The 17,020-nt window shown below is 50.2% G+C and overlaps 2 protein-coding genes across 3 annotated transcripts in view; one reads left to right on the top strand and one right to left on the bottom strand.

Moving 5' to 3' along the window:
- The window catches only part of ATP13A5 (ATPase 13A5), a 36,859-nt gene extending 23,302 nt beyond the window's left edge, over positions 1 to 13,557 (top strand). Inside the window, exons 17-30 of the mRNA XM_075031639.1 lie at positions 482 to 599; positions 1,180 to 1,304; positions 1,468 to 1,631; positions 2,199 to 2,321; positions 3,142 to 3,221; positions 4,235 to 4,277; positions 5,121 to 5,230; positions 5,956 to 6,052; positions 7,065 to 7,137; positions 7,717 to 7,891; positions 8,894 to 9,084; positions 10,538 to 10,626; positions 11,495 to 11,575; positions 12,328 to 13,557. Of these exons, the coding sequence (XP_074887740.1) occupies positions 482 to 599; positions 1,180 to 1,304; positions 1,468 to 1,631; positions 2,199 to 2,321; positions 3,142 to 3,221; positions 4,235 to 4,277; positions 5,121 to 5,230; positions 5,956 to 6,052; positions 7,065 to 7,137; positions 7,717 to 7,891; positions 8,894 to 9,084; positions 10,538 to 10,626; positions 11,495 to 11,575; positions 12,328 to 12,528 (1,670 nt within the window). The 3' untranslated portion in view covers positions 12,529 to 13,557. The remainder of the gene's footprint in view (positions 1 to 481; positions 600 to 1,179; positions 1,305 to 1,467; positions 1,632 to 2,198; positions 2,322 to 3,141; positions 3,222 to 4,234; positions 4,278 to 5,120; positions 5,231 to 5,955; positions 6,053 to 7,064; positions 7,138 to 7,716; positions 7,892 to 8,893; positions 9,085 to 10,537; positions 10,627 to 11,494; positions 11,576 to 12,327) is intronic.
- On the bottom strand, positions 13,543 to 16,951 carry PLAAT1 (phospholipase A and acyltransferase 1). 2 transcript variants are annotated; one of them, XM_075031640.1, is made up of 4 exons: positions 16,828 to 16,951; positions 16,043 to 16,279; positions 15,580 to 15,848; positions 13,543 to 15,194 (listed from the first exon to the last, which is right to left on the bottom strand). In XM_075031640.1, exons 2-4 carry the CDS (start codon positions 16,179 to 16,181, stop codon positions 15,093 to 15,095), a joined length of 510 nt encoding a protein of 169 aa, XP_074887741.1. In that variant the 5' UTR covers positions 16,182 to 16,279; positions 16,828 to 16,951; the 3' UTR covers positions 13,543 to 15,092. The 2 variants fall into 2 exon arrangements, with proteins under 2 accessions (XP_074887741.1, XP_074887742.1); XM_075031641.1 differs by having other exon boundaries at positions 16,043 to 16,282; positions 16,828 to 16,895.
- Positions 16,952 to 17,020: the final 69 nt, after the last annotated feature.

Below are 17,020 nucleotides of genomic sequence, written 5' to 3'. Positions count from 1 at the left end.
CCACTTTCTCAGGTTTCTAAATAGCTCCTCTTATCCTATCTTGATTGTTTCTATATTGATTACAGCTTAATGAATAATTAGGTACTGCACTGTAAAGCTGTGATTGCAGTACATAGTACAAAGTAGTGCAAAGTTAAAAGGAACTTTTTGCTTTGTCACGGGAATGATTAGAGAATTGAAAATTTAGGATTTCAGAGAATTCTCTCATAAGGCATAAACATAAAAACAATTTCTGCAGGCACTCAGCATGTATGCAGTAAAGCCTACCTGCACCTTAATATGCATTTTAGAAGTATAAAACAGATGCATAGATCACTTATTTGAACAGTCAGTTACACAGCCTTGGTACAAAACAGCTGACTTTTATGAGAGGCCACAGTGCTGTAACTGAGGCTATAAAGTGGTTTAAAGGACAGGCATTTAAACCCTAGAAAAGCAATCAGCAATATTCTAACTATGAAACATTTTTTCCTGTGAACAGTCCCAGCTAATTTCTTAAAGGAGCTTAAGACGTACACAAGCCAAGGCTTCAGAGTCATTGCCCTGGCCCATAAAGTGCTAAACCTAGGAAAGGATGTAGATGTGAGCAACCTAAACAGGTAAGGTGTGCTGACGAGCCGCTGGTATCGCTGTGGGGTTGCTTTCCTATCTGCTTGTTATGACCTGCCCCAAACCTTCCCCTCCTCTCCTGCCAAAGGAAGCCTATTGGGAAGCTGTACCGTGTAACACCTTCCTCTCAGCAGATGCTGATTACACTGTTAATTGCCTGCTTTACTACTGCTCTTGCAAGGCTCACTGAGCTGAATTTCAGAATATGTTATCAAAGGGTAATGAAAGCTGGTTATTGTGCTTCTATACAGCAATGGATTGGGACTGCAACAGAAATTCTGTATGCCATATTCTGTGGGTTTCAGCCAGCCAGTTCCTGCAAATCTCTGTCCCTCTTTCTGCACACGCATCTCTGCTGCATTCCTTCCTAGACACAGCAATATAGCAGATCAGCAGCTTGGCTGAAGCTGCAGAACTGTTGATGCTTGTTGAGCACTGCTTGTGTTGAACTTGTAGCAGTTTTGTTTCCCGGCGAGCATGGCTTTCCCGTTGGACAAAAATCGCAGGGAGAGTCTTGCTCTCTGTGCTGTCCATGGGAAACAGCATTTATGTTTCTGTCCTTGCTCCAAGAGAGGAGGCAGAGTCTGGGCTGGAGTTCCTGGGCCTCCTGGTGATGGAGAACCGCCTGAAGCAGGAGACGAAGCCTGTGCTGCAAGAGCTGGCTGCCGCCCATATCAGGAATGTCATGGTCACAGGTAAATCCCCCAGGCTCCTTCTGTGGCTGTGCTGGCTGCCACAGGGCACACAGGAGAGAGATTCACTCCTCCAGCATCCTCCATTGCATGTCCATGGTCTCCACCTGGGCTGCCACCGTGCTATGGCAGATGTGAGGAGCCTGCCTCTCCTCTATCCTTTCAGGGGACAACTTGCAGACAGCTGTCACGGTGGCCAGGAACGCGGGTATGATTCACACGGGCAGCAAAGTCATCCTCATCGAAGCAAACGAACCAGAGGGCTCCGCTCCAGCTTCCATTGCCTGGCAATTGGCAGAAGACCGCAAAGAAAACACAGCTGCTCTCTGTGTAAGCACAGCCAGGGATGGTTGCTTTTGAGTGCCAAGGGCAATTAACAAAGCTTTTAATGTCTAATAACTGGCTCCTTGCTGGGAATTTGGAAGTGGGTCTGAGGAACAGAGGAAACCTGGGGGCTAGTTTGTATCTACCCCAGGGCATACGGAGGTGTGGTATGGACCATGCATCTGTTAGGGAGAAATAGTTAATGCAGTGCTACTGAATTCTTTGCTCAGGACAACATGCAAAATAACTACGTGAATAACTCGTAGGGCTTTGCAGATGCAGTGACCACTTCAGTCATGCTTAAAGTGTGCAGAATTAATGCAATTATACATACTTGTCTGTGTGACTATTCGCTGGGCCAAACTTCACTGTCTAAACTAGCAGCCTGTGGCTAACAGGGATTAGTTACGCATGGAAACTCAGTTAGAAAATCAAGTACTGCCAGGAGTGAAGTTTTACAAAAGGATGCTGCATAAGGCTGTGTCCCTGGTTGCCTGGTGGGAGGCTGATGAGGTGGAAGTGAAATGGCATGTTATGACCTCAGTCTGAGAATAAATGCTGCCTTATTTCTAGGAGGTATGTGCTAATACCGAGGAAAAGATCACCTTGGAAGGAGAAACCTGCAACTACCATTTTGCAATGAATGGAAAGTCCTATCAGGTTATTATAAAGCACTTCTACAGCTTGCTGCCAAAAGTAAGTTCAGAGGAAACAAAGCACTTATTTGCCCTCCCTGTTTTATTAAGTGGCAGCGATGTTCCGACTGGAGAAAGGTGTTTTTCTGTTGGTAGCTGTAACGTTGTCACTTCACATTTTGACAGCTCTGGGCAGCCTCCCACCGTGCCTCAGGTTTAACCTGAACAGCTTGCTTTCAGCATCTTCTAAGACCTCAAATGACAAGGGTGGCTGTGGTGCTGCGAGCAGCTGCGGCAGTGGAGTTACTCCATGGTCACCTTCTCAATTTCAGTTTAATTAAAAACATCAACCCCATTCCCATGTGCCACTACCATAGCTGGCAAGGGCCTCTGCTCAGCAGGGGCATCAGGAACATGAAACACCCACATCTAGCATCAGAAATCTTCAACTCCTGTCACCCAGTCCATAAAATACCTGGTGCTGGGACAGATTTTCAGATTTTATACTTTCTGGCCAGCGTTTCAGGTAGGAGAAACCTCAGGCTGAGCAATGTTATTGCTGCTGTCATCAACCATCTGTTCTGCGTTTGGGAAACACTTATAATGCCTTGCTGCTCTAAAGGCTGCTGCAGAGCATGTGGTGATCGCTGGTTTCCCTGCACCTCTTACAGAACAGGCAAGGCAGAAAACAGAGCAGGATAAATCTGATGTTAGAGGAAACTCAAACCCTAAGGGTGGCAAAACCATGGTAGGCTTTGGGAGATGGGATTAGAGGGTTTTACAAATGTGTCAGGCACCCATCAGGGAGGTGTGATCCTGCCTTGGTGGAGCGATGGAGGCACAAATCCCTGTCCGAGGCAGCCCATTGCTTTTTCTTGCAGATACTGGTGAACGCGACTGTCTTTGCTAGGATGTCTCCTGGCCAGAAATCCAGCCTTATTGAAGAGTTTCAGAAACTCGAGTAAGGTTCTCTTTTGTTTTCCTCTTGAACCAAACAAATAACAAGTTTTCTTTAAAGTGTAATTGTCCCAGCTAGTGGTGCTCCAGGCCCATTTTTCCAACCCTCCCTTCCTCCGCACATGATCCCTATTTGCATCCTTTGTGGCCGCCTTCCTCCCAGTTCCCCTCCTGGGATCCTTCCGCATCAGGAGTACCTGCACCCCTTGCCCAGACTTAGCCACTGTTGCTTGCCCGTGCAATACAGAAGGCAGCATTAAATGAGGCTGAGCTAAAAATACAGAGGCTGACCCCTGCATATACAAATAGCCCCCCCCACCCTCAGCAACTCCTGCACAGCTGCTAGTGCTGTCCTGGCTGCAGCTTTAGCAAAGCTGAAAACAACCTGACGTAGTTAGGAGTTCAACCCCAGAGATGCTCCTCCAGGTCCTCCAAGGAATGTTTCCTCCCCCAACCAGGACTCACGCTAACTATGGATATTGCTTGCTAAGCATAAACAAGATGTGATACCTTTCTGAAAAAGAAACAGTTTATTATTGGTTGTGAGGTGCTTCCTCTGGGGATGAAGTTCCCTGCCCTCTCAGGGGCACCTCATGTGTGGTGGTTTGGGAGCTGCTGTATTATTTCAGCAATTCCTGTGTCTTTGGTCTACAAAGACAGCTGAGGAGAAAATGCCAGTAAAAGCCAAGCTGTAGCCACAGGAGTTGCTGCAAACATGCACACCCTGCTCCCTTTCCATGGCTCCTGGTACCAGAGGGAAAACACTGGCATAAAGTGGCAGTGTTCTCTTTCCTGTTACAGCCTCTTTCAATGCTTAACCCTAATTTTGCCTGGTGCACTCTGCCCCATCCTCTCCCTGTATGCAACTTGTCCTCTGGAAACAGCCACTGCCTTCTCCAGGGCCAACATGAGTCCCTGCTCTGTGATGTACCTGCAAGTGCTTAAGCCAGTGGGTGCTCCACCACAGGATCAACTACATGCAAAGCTTATGCATTTGCCTTCTTTTTCCTCCATCAGTTACTACGTGGGTATGTGTGGTGATGGTGCCAATGACTGTGGGGTACGTAGGAGCTCGTTTCCCATTCTTGTTAAGTTTCCTCTCTTTCAACCCAAGGAGTTCTGTGACGAGAGGCTGCCCAACACCACTTGTCACCAGCATTTCCCAAGTTAGCCCATGGGTACTACTCTGTCAGCATGTCACTGTAAAATACTATCTACATGCATTTACTAATATACGCAGTAACAGAGGATTACTGTTTCGGTATTTTTCCCCAGAAACACGGGCAAGAGACTTTTTCTTACATGTTTCTTACACAATTGTAAATCTGAGGGGTTTAGCCATAAAAATAATTATTTTATTACCTATTATTTTATTATAATCTACTATATATCTAGTAAATTATATATAGCATAACATATTTATTATACTAATATTAATATATTATTATCATAGTATAATTTTATAATACTGCATTAGCTTCCTTTGTAAAAGTTGTCTATAGCCTACACCTGAGCACTAAACCAGAGGTGACAAGGCCGGGGAGCTCAGAGCAATAAAAAAAATAGGAACAGGAGATTGAAAGAAATAGAAAGAGGATAAAATGGTAATTTAAATAGTTTAGCAGACTGTTTAAGAGGAGAGGTATGCACAAACTCCAGTGTGGGAAACGGCATACAGGGTGGTTCAAAGGATTGTAAATAGGTATAATGGGATTAAATGAACAAAAGAAATATTTAAGCTCCAGGAAAGGGAAGATAGCTGGAAAATGAGATCAGCTGGGCCACAGAATAGAGGAAGATCAGTTACAAAGGACACTTGGAGCAAAACTTGTAAAGCGCCAGTAAACATACTGCTCAGGGTGGGAGGGATGTCTCTCCATCTTCTGACTCCTGTGGATTTCAGGCTTTGAAAATGGCCCATGCAGGGATATCACTGTCAGAGCAGGAGGCATCCGTGGCCTCGCCTTTCACCTCCCAAATCCCCAACATCCAGTGTGTGCCGGAGCTGATCAGGTGAGTTTGCTGGGTGCTGCCCTGGTGCAGTTGCGGGGTGCTGCTGCCTGCTCTGAGCTCGGTGTGCGGGGTCGCGAGTGGGAGTGCGCTACTCTCAAAGATGCTGATAAACCAGACTTAATTCTTCAGTAACTGTGTAAAATGTAGCAGAAGGGGGTTTTAATTGGGTTTGATCCTCAAATTCCAGTGCTGGGAGGTGTTTTTGTGATTTTAGGAGAGCGTTGCCCATGGTGACTGATACTGTTGGACAGGTACAGCAGTAGAGTCACATGAAAGGGCAAGTATAACAGTGACCACAGAATAGATTTGCTTGCCATTACTTTGAAAAATATATATCCATATGCTGCACACAGTCATGGAGCAGCCAGTAATAATGCCATTTAACCAAATGTATGCAAAACCAATTACCTGTTTGTGTAGAAATGCACTTGATTCCCATAACTGTTGAGCAAATTAGTAATGAAAAAGCAACAGCAGCTTAATCCAGGTATTAAAATTGTAGCTGCAGAATAAAACCAAAGAAACAAAACACTGCAGATGAAAGGTAGTTAAGTGGCTCTGCAGTATCTTAAGGCCAAAATATTTGTCTATGAAATTTGAACTGTTTTCTATTCTTCTTAGAGATCCTAAACACAGATCCTAAAAGCAGAAACCATCCATACACCTAAAATCATAGCACTGTAGCTGTAAGTGGGGTTTTTAGCTTTTTTTTTTGTTTTGAGCAGGGAAGGTCGAGCTGCTTTGGTTGCTTCCTTCGCTGTGGTTAAATACCTGACCCTTTATGGCCTGATTCAGTTTGTTGGTACCGCTCTACTCTTTTGGGTAAGTGTTTCATGCCCATCTTTTATCAGTACGCTGTGCTCACTGTAGGTTTTTATCTTTAGTGGTATTACTCGGCAGGGAAGAAAAGGCGTACAGGGCTTCAAGGAATAACAGATGTGAAAAGCTGGGTAATTACCAGCAGGGGATAGATTGGTTGTAGGGACCCCCAGAATCAGGGAAAAAGCCTGGTGATAAAACTTCATCTCTTCCATAAGAAGAAAGGGAATTAGAAGGGAGTGAGTCCTGCCTAGCTGAGCAGTGGAGGCCCAGGAGCAGGACTTACCGTAAAATGGGGGCTTTGGGAGAGCAGCTACCTCTCTCTGCCGGAAAAAAAGCTTGAAAAAGAAGTGGGTGTCTCAGGCAGAAGAAGGAGGGTAGTTAAAGAAGAATTACCATTGCGTATCACCAGTATGTGATGAATCCTCTAAAATTTTAATACATGAAAAGAAAAATGGTGAAGGAAATTCATGTATGGATTTACTCTGGGCCACCTCTCTCACCTCAGGCAAAGCGAGCTGCTGTGAATCTGCAAGGTACAGCCGAGGCTTGGTGGCAAACAGGGACTGCTGGTGGATCACCACGTGGGGACAGCTTCCCCAGCCACTAGCTTGGGTGCACCAACTTTGTCCATGTCCCCACTACCCAAAGACATTTCAAACCTGGCACAAAGTGAAACTCTGGCTGTCATTGCTGTTACTGTGGGCTGGGAGTGTGTGACCTGATCTAAATGGTCCAAAGAGCATTGGTATCTGCTGGAAGAAGGGTGGAAAAACATTCAAATGCCATATTCAGATGTTAGGTCGCCCACAAGTGCTATGAATTAGCAAGGGGTTGAGTGGGACCTGGCTGACAGCTGGCAAGTTGGGCTTGCCAGTCCTTATGGAGTTGCATCAGGGCCCTGAGGCTGCTGTTGCTGGCATGACATTGCTCTGAAATAGCATCAGATGTTACAGTTTGTGTTGTTGAAGTTGTCATCTGTTCTCAGGTGCTGCTGCCTTTGTTTTTGTTTCAGCAGCTGCAAATCTTTGGGATTCACCAGTATTTGATACAAGACGTCATCATTACCCTTCTGGTTTGCCTAACAAGTAAGCAGCTCAGAGAAGTTGTGTCTGTTTGAGAGCCTGAGTGTAAATAGTTGACTTCATTTCCCAATAAAAACTAAAATGAGGAGCCAAGTTCTGCTGTCAGTAACATCATAACCATTGATGCTAGACCAATTCCTAGGGCCCAGAGTGTGGGAATTGGCTCACAGTCCTTTGCAAACACAGCTGCAGAACTCTGTACATAACTGATAGGGTTTGGATGTGAGACTCGACTGGAAGAGGAGCAGTTGCTCTGGTAACTGCTAGTGGGGCTCAGACAGCCTAACTTCAGGTCCTGGCTCTCCTCTGTCTTCCCAGCGTGAGACTCAGTACGGCTCTAAGACTCCCATGGAGATCCCTGTGGATGGGATGATACTCCCCATCTTCTCTGGGTGTTTTCCTGAGGGGGGATTCAGAGAAGGTTCAGGTGGAAAATAGTGGAGATCAAAGCCATTTCTTCCCTGCTTATTAGGGCCAGGCTTTGCAGCTTTCGTCTGTGTGCACGGCTCTGCCCAGTGAACACAGAGGGACGCTGGCAGGCTGGGCTGCCATGGACTGCAAATGCCTCTGGTTTCTCTCCAGTGAGTTTGACCGAAGCCTATCCAAAGCTGGCACCTTATCGCCCTCCCGGCCAGCTCATCTCTCCTCCTCTGCTGCTCTCCATCACCCTCAACGTCTGCTTTACCATAATCATGCAAACCTGTGGCTTCCTTCTGGTGAAGCAGCAGCCCTGGTATGTAGTGCTAGCCGGCCAGAGGTAAGTCCCTCTTTTTGTCTCTGATCTCCAGCTTGCAGATCCCGTCGCTGCTGTGTGCGGGGGACACTCCAGCCTTGCCGTGGCCTGCAGCTGGGCACGCACCGCAGGACCCCAAGGGGACAATTCCCCCCCCCTCGCCATGTGTGTATGCTCAGCAGAGCGTTGCCACGACCAAATTAAGTTGCTGCAGATGCCGCACTGAAATCCCCAGGGCCGGCCCGAGGGCTGACACACACGTGCTTTTCAAACGCCTTCCCCGAAGCCCGCCGGGCGCTGCCCATCTGGCGATGCGGGAGAACCGGCCGTGCCCGCGCCACCGAGCTGCGGTGGGCACCCATCCCCGGGTCCGGCCATGCAGCTCCTCTGGGAAATAAAGAGCCCCGGGGCCGGGTTCTTCTGGAATCCGACTTGGCTGAGCTAAAGGGTTGCGAGGGAGGTCGGGAGCCGGCCCGTTTCCCTGTCTATGAAAGGTAAAATGTCTCTCTCCATATTCTAGAGCCGAATTATATCACGTATTATATACATAGGTTAAAGAGTATATATTAATGACCAGCATATCGTCACACAGAAATGAACCGGCAGGGCAGGAGGCCCAGCGAGGCGTTTCAGTGGGTATGCTCCTGGATGCCAGGGCTCGGCCAGGGCCGTTTCCCTGCCGCTGCGTGGATGCATCGCAGGGCGAGCGTGCCGGAGTGGTGTGCGGGCACCTGGCACGCACATCTTCCTAGCTGTGTCTCTCAAACGCTGCTGTTGTTGCTCATCTGAGAGCAGAGATTTTGGCACACACCAGAAAATTGAGCTGATCTTTTTTGGTCTTTTTTGGTTTGGGGGTTTTTTTTGTTTGTTTTTTGTTTTTGTTTTTTTTTTTAACATATGGTTTTTACTCCTGTGGGTGATACCTGGTCATGATAGTGGGCTGGGTTGGAAAGAAGAGGGAATTGCTGTTTGCAGCCTACTGTTGCTGGAGAGAGCAGGAACAAAATGCTGGGTGTTACCTTACAGATATGGCTCTCCAGGGAACCAGACCGTGTCCCCCACCAGCCCAGGGGAAAACGGTACCAGCAGTGGTGCCCAGAGCACTGTCCTCAGTTACGAAGACACTACGCTGTGGCCGCTGTCTTCTATCAACTGCATTATTGTGGCCTTCGTCTTTTCCAAGGGAAAGCCTTTCCGGAAGCCCATCTACACCAACTGTGAGTAGAGCTGGAGTAAGGTGTACTCTGCAGACTCCTGTTCCTGCCACAAAATAACCCTGGCAGGAAAGGCTGCTAGGGAAGGGATGCTGTGGGTTTTTTCTGTACCTGTACCAGTGACTGGCATGTGAAATAATGGTGTATGTGAGCTCCTACTTCATTACAAAAGGGCTCAGTGAGCACTGCTTATCTTAGCTTCTTCCTTGAGATGAGAAGCAGCAGAGCTGAGAAAGGAGACTGCACCTTGTTTTGGAAAACACGTGCTTTGCAGAAGATGATGGGCTGGATTTAGTGCAGAACTGTTTATTATTGTGAACACAGTGTATGAGGATCGGATGTATTTGTTCTGAAATACACACATCAAAAAGACTTCCTCTGAGACTCACAGTCTTACCTTGCCTGACTTCCATTCCTAGAGATGAGAGAGAAAAGCCCATGATAATATCACTTTTAAAATCCTCTCACAATAACATTTCTTTTCTGTCTGAATTTTGCAGAGATGATTTAGCCCTTCTAGCCATCGATTGACTTATAGCTCTTTTGCAATTGCAGCTCATGGATGAGAGGGCAGGACTTTGCTTCATCTTAGCAGAGTTGATTTTGTTAGGTATTTTGTTAAAAGGCAGGTCCCAAACCCATTTCACAGAGCATTGATCACCTGCAGAAGACAGGTGAGACCAGTAAGAAGCCATTCTGCAAGCAGCCAGACTGAGATGGGACGGAGGACTCTGTCAGCTGAGAAATCTGCACACGCTTCTCCGTGTTTTATCCCCTTTTGGGGACAATCCCTAGAAGGAAGCAAAGCGCAATTCCCTTGTTCTTGACACCCACTCATCCCTGTCCCCTCTCCTCCCTGGCAGTGAGGAGGCCATTGGGAGCTGTTGACCTAGCTTGCTGGCTAGTTTTAAGATGCTCAGCTCCTGGTAATTGCCAGGAGTTTGGCACCTCCGGACGTCTGAGCCATTTGCCATTGCTCTGTGGCCTCCCGATCCTTTGGAAGAGGATGCAAAGCCAGACAAACTCTTCCTGTGCAAGGCACAGTTATAGCCCACCTTTGCACCCTGTCAGTCACAGAAGCATCTGGTCCTCCCTGGGAGGGCAGCCCACAAGAAGAAGCAGCCTCCTCTGCTGCCTGCGGTCCAGGTGTAAGGCTGAGCACGTGGAGGAGCGAGCGCAGGGGAAGGGATGCTGGTGTGGCTCACAACAGTGCCCCTTCAAGGCAGTTTTCTGTGGTTGTATAAGAATCAGAACATGCCAAATCACATGGCTGCTGGGGAGTAGCTCCCCTAGTTTCAATTCCATAGCTCTCCTTTTACAGGGGGAAAAAAATATGGCATTTTACATGATGGCAGTTTTTACGGCATTAGCATTTAGGGCTCCTGTCAACATATTTGCAGAGTTTGGTCACCAACCCCCCTCATTACCAGGGCCACAAATGCTGCTCTTTCCCTAGATTTATTTTCAGTCCTCCTGGCCCTCCAGCTTGCAATCTGCCTCTTCCTGTTCTTCGCTGACATTGATGCTGTGTACAGTGGCATGCAGGTAAGCGCAAACAAAAAGTGCATTTCCATTTCACAACATGTATTTTGCTGGCCCTTTACCTAAGCATACAGAGCAGAAGCTACAGCTGTGGTCACCTTGGAAATGAATTTGCTGATCTGATGCTGACTGGGTAGCCCTTTCAAACTGGGCTCTAACATCCTTCTGACAAGGGCTTGATTAACGAAGTAGTCCTCCTCTCCTCTAAAGACTGGGCAGCAACCGGGAGAAGAAAAAGCGCTTATAGCTTGCTGAGCTTTTCTTCCTAACCGAAAAGCACAATAGGGTGGATTGTGATTTTGCATGTTGGAGGAGGCTTGCTGGCCAGAGAAGTGAGTGGGCAGGGATTGCTGCTGCCCCTGCCTGGAGCACCATGAGCTCATGCAGGGCCGGGGCGTCTCGGCCCTCTGGGCGCTCAGCCAGGGCACAGTGCAGGCAGCTGCCTCCAGCTGTGCTGCCCAATGTCAGCAACGGCCGAGCCCTGTGGCTTATCCCCGGTCACCCTGCATGGGATGGATTCGGGTGGAGGCCTGGTGTTAAGGTGGGCATGCACAGAGGGAGAGTAGTCGCAGGTTGTGCATTAGCTGCAGCTCCCCAGAAGTATTTGGGCACCAGATCCTGCCCCAGGCACGTGATCTGCAAGTTTCAGCAGTAGCTTAAGTAGCCGAGATGATTTAGGCAGCTCCATGCCATGGGGAATCTGGCATCAAACCTTCCAAGATCTCTGTGACAAAGAATTACTGTCACTTCCTACTGCCTCCTCCATGCTTGCCACTGGGAAAACATTAGTCAGCTTCTCAAATCATTAGGAACAGATGCAAATCTTGGCAAGGCATTTAAACCTAATTGCTGTTCATGTCTTTTCCAACAGTTTCTTTACACTCCTATGATCTGGAGAGTTTACGTCTTACTGATGCTCTTGGTCACCTTTTGTGTATCTTTTTTTACAGAGGTGAGTGCGTTTGTTTACCATCTGTTCCCTGGGGAGAACAGGAGCAGTGTCTGCTCATGTCTTTCTACCCCATTTGCAGCCACGGGCTCCTCCTGCAGAAGCATAAACCCTCAGGCCTTTTTTTTCCTGAAGACTCAATGTGTATCAGTCAAATCCATTTTACGCAGCCTCAGAGATGATTTTAGACTACATCTCTTAAGCCTTTAGAGAGGCAATGAGCTGAAGTGCAGCTGCCTCGGAGGAGCCCGCTGCCCTGGCTCACAGGGGAGCAGACCGCAGCACGGGTCAGGCACTTGGCAGTGATTTTGAAACAACCACGTCCCTCTTGTCCTACAGTTGACCAGGCCAGAGGCTGCGCTGGCCTGTGCCATTGGATATTGCAGTAATGACTAAGCCCTAAAGTGTTTTGTGGGTCAAGGCTGGCTGTATCCAGCACCCGGTATTGTCCCCCGCAAGGAGCAGCAGTGCCTGGTTGTCCCACAGCCCCAGGAGGAAAATCTTGCCCCTTGATTATCCCCTTCAGCTAAACAGACTGAGATCAGTGTTGTCCTGATAGGACTGAGCAGAGCCTTTCTGTGGATGAGGACGGTGGCATTTGGCAGCTGTGTTACCAAAGGGGAGCGCACGCAGCCTCCCAGCACCATGGGGCTCAGGGGCGTTGCACACATAGCAAGGGATTGCTTTTGTCCCCAAGCAGTCTTCCCTTCCAGTGAAGGGCAACAGCACTGACCCTGTGCCGTGTCACTCCGCAGGATGTTATCTTGCAGAACAAGCACCTCTGGCTGCTGATTAAATCCTGTTTCGGGTACCAGTCAAACAGCCAGTACCGAAAATGGCAGAGGATCCTGCAGAGGGATCCCAACTGGCCTCCTGTAAACGCAGAAGACTTTGCAGCAAAAAGCACTGATGAGGTTTACGTTAACCCCGCATACAAATACAGCGACGAGGACTAAGCAAGACCCTGCAGCCAGGCACGGGGCTGCACAGAGCTGGCAGCTTCCCTGGCTTGCACTGAACAGCCCGTGCTTTCATCATTTGATGTGCACCAGATTCAGATGTTTGAAATCCCTGCACAAACCCATCCATTCAGGGGCAGGCTGGGCCCGTGCTGGCTGTGCCTTGGAGCACAGGCAACGATTATTCTCTCTGCTGCTGGTAAAATAACAGCCTTGACTCGATTCTATGGCACCAGCAGGTCTGGGGCCCTGCCAACATCTCCTACAAAGGCTCAGAAATACTGAATACAGCAAAGTGATGGCTTCTGTTGCTCCACGTCACACTCTTACTCCATGTTTCAGTCACTGCTCCACCAAATCCTGTCAATGCACCCACCAGGCTTGAGGGGAAGGCAATCCAAAATAAGCGACCTAACCTTGACCACCCAGAGGAGCACATGTACAATTGCAAAATCCTGTGTTTAAATGCTGCAGCTTCCACGAACTACAAGAAAGTTCCCCAGATGAAGTAATTCCAGTTTTCTTGCATCCCAGAGTGAATTATAGATGTGAGAGGGTGCATACGCTGCGCTCACCCAGCTCTCCCTTGCCAGTTCTGGCAGACGTAATGCTCTGAGTACAGGGAAGGTTAAAGCTCACAGATTGCTGTAACACCAGGCTGGGAAGGCTGGCGAGGATATGCCCCACTTAAGCTTGCAAAGACAAGGGGACACTACAGCTGCTGCACACACACACGTGACTCCCCCCTGCCCCTAATTCATGCTTTGCCGCTGCCAGGTCCTGGCCCAGGTTTTGTGTCACATGGCAGAAAGCAGAGCTAAGCCTTGGCTTCTTGCTTTAACTAGGTCATGCCAAGAAGCAGGGGTTTTAATGTGCTCTAGTGTGTGGCTGCTGGACAGGTACGAGAAGCTGAGCCCCTCTATACTTGCTCTTTCATCTTCAAGTTGTTCAACCACCTAATTAGTTTAGCCATGAAAGAACTTTTGATTACATTTGCAGGAAGCAAAAAAGGACTTTCAGGTTTAGTTTTATTATATTTTCCCATATTAAAAAAGAACTTTATTTAAATGTAATAACAGAGGGCACTACAAAATAGGACCAGAAGTCTTGGGTTTGTTATTTCAAACACTGAAACAACTGGTGTTTAAAAAAACCTTCTGATACTTTATGTACATTTTAAGAGCAGATAAATATAGCAAGCCTTTTACAGACAGCTCTTTTGCTCTTGTCTCTTCTTACAGTCCAGGCAGTTGCCCATGGCAAAAGCAACACAGGATTTAATTACTTACACACAGTCTGCAAATAACATGGTTCCAAACACGTAAGCCAGATATTCCTGGTAAAGAGTAATAAACCACACTTTTCCAAACCAGTTTTCTTCTAAGACAAGCCACACGTCAGCTTTGTGACAAGGAAATAGTGGGGCTCTGTAGATTTGGAGATAGGGCATAGGTGCTGCACAGCTCGTTTTCCAGGTACATCACCCACAGCAATGCAGGGACCCTGGCTTTGCCTTCCTGCTGGCTAGAGAAAGATTGATCTTGTGCTGGGGCTACAAACTGCTTAAATTCAACTTCTGGTCACTGAAGAGCCAATGGCCACAGCTCCAGGGGGCAAAGGCTCGTGGCTACCCGTGCAATCCATGGTGGTCTTTCTTTAAACCTCAGTGCTTTGGCAGCTCAAGGAGTAAAATCATAGAATGGTTTGGGTTGGAAGGGACTTTAAAGATCATCTAGTAAGCTTGGTCAGGTCCAGTGCCAACAATTACTGCATTTACAGGGATGAAGAAGGAAATTTCAGTGGTACAGTAGCCCCAATCTGGAACAAACAGCTGCCAGAGAAAAAGTTAGCTGGGTTTTTTGTCAGATGTCCCCAGATTGGGGGTCTGCTGCTCCCAAAGGGAGTCAGAGGAGCCAGGGAAAGGGACGCTTTCCAGGCAGGAGAAAACTGAGCAAAACACCATTGTGCCAAAACCAGAGCACTCATTTAAAACACTGAGGGATACAATCTGCAAGGCGTGCCCTTCCTTCCTACCTCCTGCCCTCGCAGGAGCAGCTCAGTTTAGGCACAGCTGGCGCAGGCTCCAAGACACAGTACATGCCTTTTCTGCCCTTTCGCAGGCCTGAGAACCTGGGGTTTCCCACTTGCACAGACCCTCAGCTGGAGGACACACAATAAACCCTCAGCAATACTTTTATATTACTTTTGAATTAAAAAAAATCCCAAAGTAAAAATGTTAAGGTTAAAATAGGTTATTCACAGAAAGAGCCCACAGGATGTAGCTGATAAATAGAGCATGTGTGTAAAAAGCCTGCGCCAGCCCTCAGCAGAGCACTGCGGGGGTGAGGATAGAGAATTTGCTTGCAAGTGCTCCCAGACTACCAGAAAAATCATCACAGGCAATAAAATAAAAGCAGATGTGGCAAACAGGCTAGTGCTGCTCTCAGCAAGGGTGACACAGTTGTTAGTAAGTCTCAGTGGCAGCTGTGGCCACAAACTGTCCTGGGTCCCTCCCGGCTGGGGGGTCCCCTGCTCTGCTCTGAGCTTGTCCCAGTGGGCCATCAGTACTGTCTCTCTCTGGTTCTGCTATGGAGCAAGCCCAGCAAAGAGAAGGCACCAGCAGCAGCTGTTACAAATCCAATGGCACCAATTGCTCGCTTGGCCTGCAAAGGGGAAAAAAAACACAGGCTGGAAATATGATGAGCTTTATTTTTATTTTTTTTTAACCCCCAGGCAAGCTAATGAAGAACAGGCAGGGATAATCAAGGCAATTAAATGAATGAGAGACACCTGCCCCATAAGCAGAAGGGGTAACACCCAGGCTTTCACCCTTAGGCTGTGGTATTCAGTAAGAGGGCACTATCAGGGTGCAGACAGACTATAGCGAACCTCCTGGTCTAGGGTCTCTGGCAGTGATGGTCTGGACCCTGTGCCTGGGGCTTTGCTGTCCCTATGCAGTTTGCAGGCTGCGCCCTGGTCCAGGAGCTCACACAGAGAAGCAAGGAGGTGCACCGGGAGCCACACAGGGGCTTACCCTGCGTTACTTACCTGGTCGGAGACCCCCTCGCCGTAGCGGAGCAGCGTCACAAAGTGCTCGCAGTTGTTGCCGAGCAGGTCGTAGGACACCTCCTGGTCAATGAGGTACTCGGCGCGCTGGATGATCTCCTCCACCGGGAGGGGAGCGTAGGTGCCGTCGTACTTGTTGTTGATGTGGTAGGTGTCATTTCCCACCACGTCCTTCAGGAGCTGCATCCTCACCTGGGCCTTTCTGCTGAACACCGACTTGGCGCTGGCGAGTGTGGCTGGCGGTCCTTCATCTGGGGAAGGTAGGGACGGGATGAGCCAGGCGGGCCCTGTCTGGCCCCTCCAAGACCTCAGAGGGGTTTCTGGTTGCCTCCTGGAAACGCCATCTACGCACACAGGGTCCACCACCAGTCCACGGAGGTGAGACCGGGCTCCCGGGTGACCCCCAAAGCCCCCTCTGCGCCCCGCCGGGCTGCGCCAGCCTTACCTACGGGCGTCACGTTGATGATGTACCCGTCGCCCAGGTAGAGGGCCCAGTGCTGATAAGCCGGCCGGAAGATCTCGATGAGGTCCCCGGGCTCGGGGTCGCCGGGGCGGGTGGCAGCGAAGCTCTGGACAGCCGCCATCTCAAGCGCGCGAGGTCAGGACATGCCCGTCGCGCTGGGCAGGCTCAGCGCCAGGCACGGTGCGAGAGAGGGGAGGTCTGGGATGGGCAACGGGGCATCTGCTGGGGGACGGCAGGCGGGGAGATCAGTAGGGCCGGGCGCCCGCGCCCTCGTCGCGCAACACGGGGCGTCGGCAGGTGGGACCCGACCGCTGCTGCGGTGGTTCCCCCCCGCTCTGCAGGGCCCCGGCGAGGGGCAGCCGGTCCCGTCTGCTACCGTGGCGCTGGCAGGGGGTAGGAAAGGACAGCGCCGGCCCTGCCGCCAGGCCCTGCAGGCGAAGGGAGCGGGGGGAGCCGCTCGGGGCCGGCAGCGCCCGTCCCCGGCGCTCGCTCCGCCGCACGGCTCCCTCCCCGGGCCGGCGGGCCCGAACTGTGCCCACCGCAAGGCTCCCCCCGGTCCCCTCCTCTCGGGGCTCTCCTTCTGCCGGTACCGAGCCAGCTCCGGTGGAGGGTCGCAGCTCCCCGGGTGAGGGGTAGGGGGGGCACCCGGGGTGCCGAGCCCATCCCCAGGCTCGGAGGCGCCCCTGGCAGCCCGGAGGGGACGGGACACATCCTGCCGGCAGACGCCCGCTCGCTCCCCCGCATCCCCCCTCCAAGGCCCCGCTCACCCCCGGCGCCCGTCCCGCTGCTGCCGTGGTCGCGCTGACGGCCCGGGGAGGGAGGGAGGGGGCGGCGGAAGCCGGGCCGGGCGGCGGCTCCTCCCGGCCGCTGTGAATGGCGAGGAGCCGGGCGGGTTCCGGGCGGGCGGTGCTCGCCCCGTGCCCGGGGAGCGGGGCTCGGGGGTAGCGGTCCTGCCGAGCC

The sequence above is a fragment of the Buteo buteo genome, chromosome 7 (genome assembly GCF_964188355.1).
Source record: "Buteo buteo chromosome 7, bButBut1.hap1.1, whole genome shotgun sequence".
Classification (NCBI taxonomy): domain Eukaryota; kingdom Metazoa; phylum Chordata; class Aves; order Accipitriformes; family Accipitridae; genus Buteo; species Buteo buteo.
The sequence above is the reverse complement of the archived record's forward strand: the minus strand, read 5'-3'. Positions and strand labels throughout refer to the sequence as shown.